General features: G+C 46.4%; 2 protein-coding genes across 2 annotated transcripts in view; one reads left to right on the top strand and one right to left on the bottom strand.

Annotated features, from left to right (window-relative positions):
- Window positions 1-1,659, bottom strand: part of LOC102822854 (H/ACA ribonucleoprotein complex subunit 2-like) — a 12,833-nt gene extending 11,174 nt beyond the window's left edge. Inside the window, exon 1 of the mRNA XM_006866920.1 lies at window positions 1,600-1,659. Coding sequence (XP_006866982.1) covers window positions 1,600-1,659 — 60 coding nt within the window. The remainder of the gene's footprint in view (window positions 1-1,599) is intronic.
- Window positions 1,658-1,905, top strand: part of LOC102822466 (chromosome unknown open reading frame, human C22orf46) — a 6,895-nt gene continuing 6,647 nt past the window's right edge. Inside the window, exon 1 of the mRNA XM_006866919.1 lies at window positions 1,658-1,873. Within this exon, the coding sequence (XP_006866981.1) occupies window positions 1,658-1,873 (216 nt within the window). The remainder of the gene's footprint in view (window positions 1,874-1,905) is intronic.

Here is a 1,905-nt window from a genome sequence, read left to right as displayed (position 1 = left end):
ACTGAGAATCAAGGTCCAGCCAAGCTGATACATATATTGGGGGCACAAAATTCAATCCAGGAGAGGTTGATGACCTTGCCTGCTCAGTGACTCAATATTTCAAATATAACCTTTGGATGAAAGACAGATACTAATGCTTTTCTTCTAAGATGAGAAAAGTAATTCCCTAACAGAAGATCAGGATATTGGCTGGTCAAACAAGAATGTGATTGTTGGGTGCTGTGGCGTCAACTTGTGACTTTTATCGACCATATGTGAGAGAGCAAGAACAGTCCCATAGGATTTTCTTGGCTGTAATCTTTATGGAGGACTTCTGGTATGGTGCTGTAGGATAAGCAGTGAACTGCTAACCACAAGGCTGGTGGTTCAAACCCACCAGCTGCTCTTTGGAAGCCTTATGCAGCATTGCTATGTGTTGGAACAGACTGGACGGCACTTCACAACAACAAATATATATGGATGCAGATCACTAGGTCTTTCCCTCATGGAGATGCTGCTTGGGTTTGAACCACCAACTTCTCTTTTAGCAGACAAGCACTTAGCCATTGTGCCACTTGTTCAATACAGTGCTTGTTAAATGTTTGATAATGGAGCTCTGGTAGTGTAGTGGTTACGAATCGGGCTGCGAACGATAAGGTCAGCAGTTCGAAACTACCGGCGGCTCCGTGGGAGAAATATGAGGCGTTCTGCTCCCGTAAAGATTAACAGCCTCGGAAACCCTGTGCAGGGTCGCTATGAGTCGGAACTGACTCCCCGGCACATAACAACAACAACAACAAGTAGATGAAAAGTACTCATAGGAAGAAAGAAGCAGGCAGACCCTAGGCTTTGTCACCCATCACATACAAGGTTCAAAACTTTGTGGAAAATTTTTCATTATCTTTTCATTCCATTTTTCCATGAACTTTTTTTTTTAACTTTTTATTATGCATTGAGTGAAGGTTTATGGAGCGGTCATCACTTTTACATTCAACAAATCACACACTTTGTTTCATCTCAATGATTGCAATCCCCTCCATGCAACAAAAGCTATTTCACTTCCTCTCTGTGGTTCTTAGCTCCATTCCACTGTCCTTTCCAACCCCTCTGAACCTTGTCTCCAGGTAACTGCTGCCCTTTTGATCTTGAATGGTTGACCATTCCACGGTGTGCATATGTCACTAGTGTGTTTGTCCCCCTATATACCTAGCCACTGCTTGGTTAAACATTAGGCCACAAGGTCCGTTAAGTTTTTGAAGTCCCCTCATATGGTGAAGGGAGTCCCAGTGAAGCCCTGCGGGATAAACACAGAACACAAGGTCAGTTTGAATCTCAAGGTTAGCGGTTCAAACTCACCAGCTGCTCCTTAGAAACCCTACACAGGGTCTCTATGAGTCGTAATCAACTCAATGACAGCTAACAACAACGTATGGTAAAAACATAATCTCTTCACTCCAGACAACAGAGACGTTTCAGACAAATTCTTCTTCCCATTAAACCTTTTAGAGTAGGCTCCCAACTCTGTCTTCACCTGCACCTAGTGACTGGCGCTGAGGGGAGGACACCATGCTCCTTTGTGAGGTAACCTCAGTGACAAGGGTGTTATGAGGGAGGGACTACCTGGTTTAGATCCTGCCCTTCAACTCCCCAACACCATCTGCCTGGCCCAAGCTTTGCCATGTTGCTGCCGCTGTTGGGCACCTGTGCCTTGGTGGGGCCATTCCATGGTTCAGAGTGGGAGCCTGTGTGGGGCCTGCTCTCCCAGGACGGCAGCTGTGGGGACCTTCGGTGTTATGGTAACCTGCTTGTGCTCTGCCTCTTTGTCATCTGGCAGGTCTGGCACTGCTGGCACCATGTCAACAAGACCCATCCCAGCTGGAGGAAGACCATCAAGGTGAGGGGCCCCAACACACTTACTCTCCTTCC

Source organism: Chrysochloris asiatica, unplaced genomic scaffold (assembly GCF_000296735.1).
Source record: "Chrysochloris asiatica unplaced genomic scaffold, ChrAsi1.0 scaffold00097, whole genome shotgun sequence".
NCBI lineage: Eukaryota > Metazoa > Chordata > Mammalia > Afrosoricida > Chrysochloridae > Chrysochloris > Chrysochloris asiatica.
This window is presented reverse-complemented; position numbering and strand designations above follow the sequence as displayed.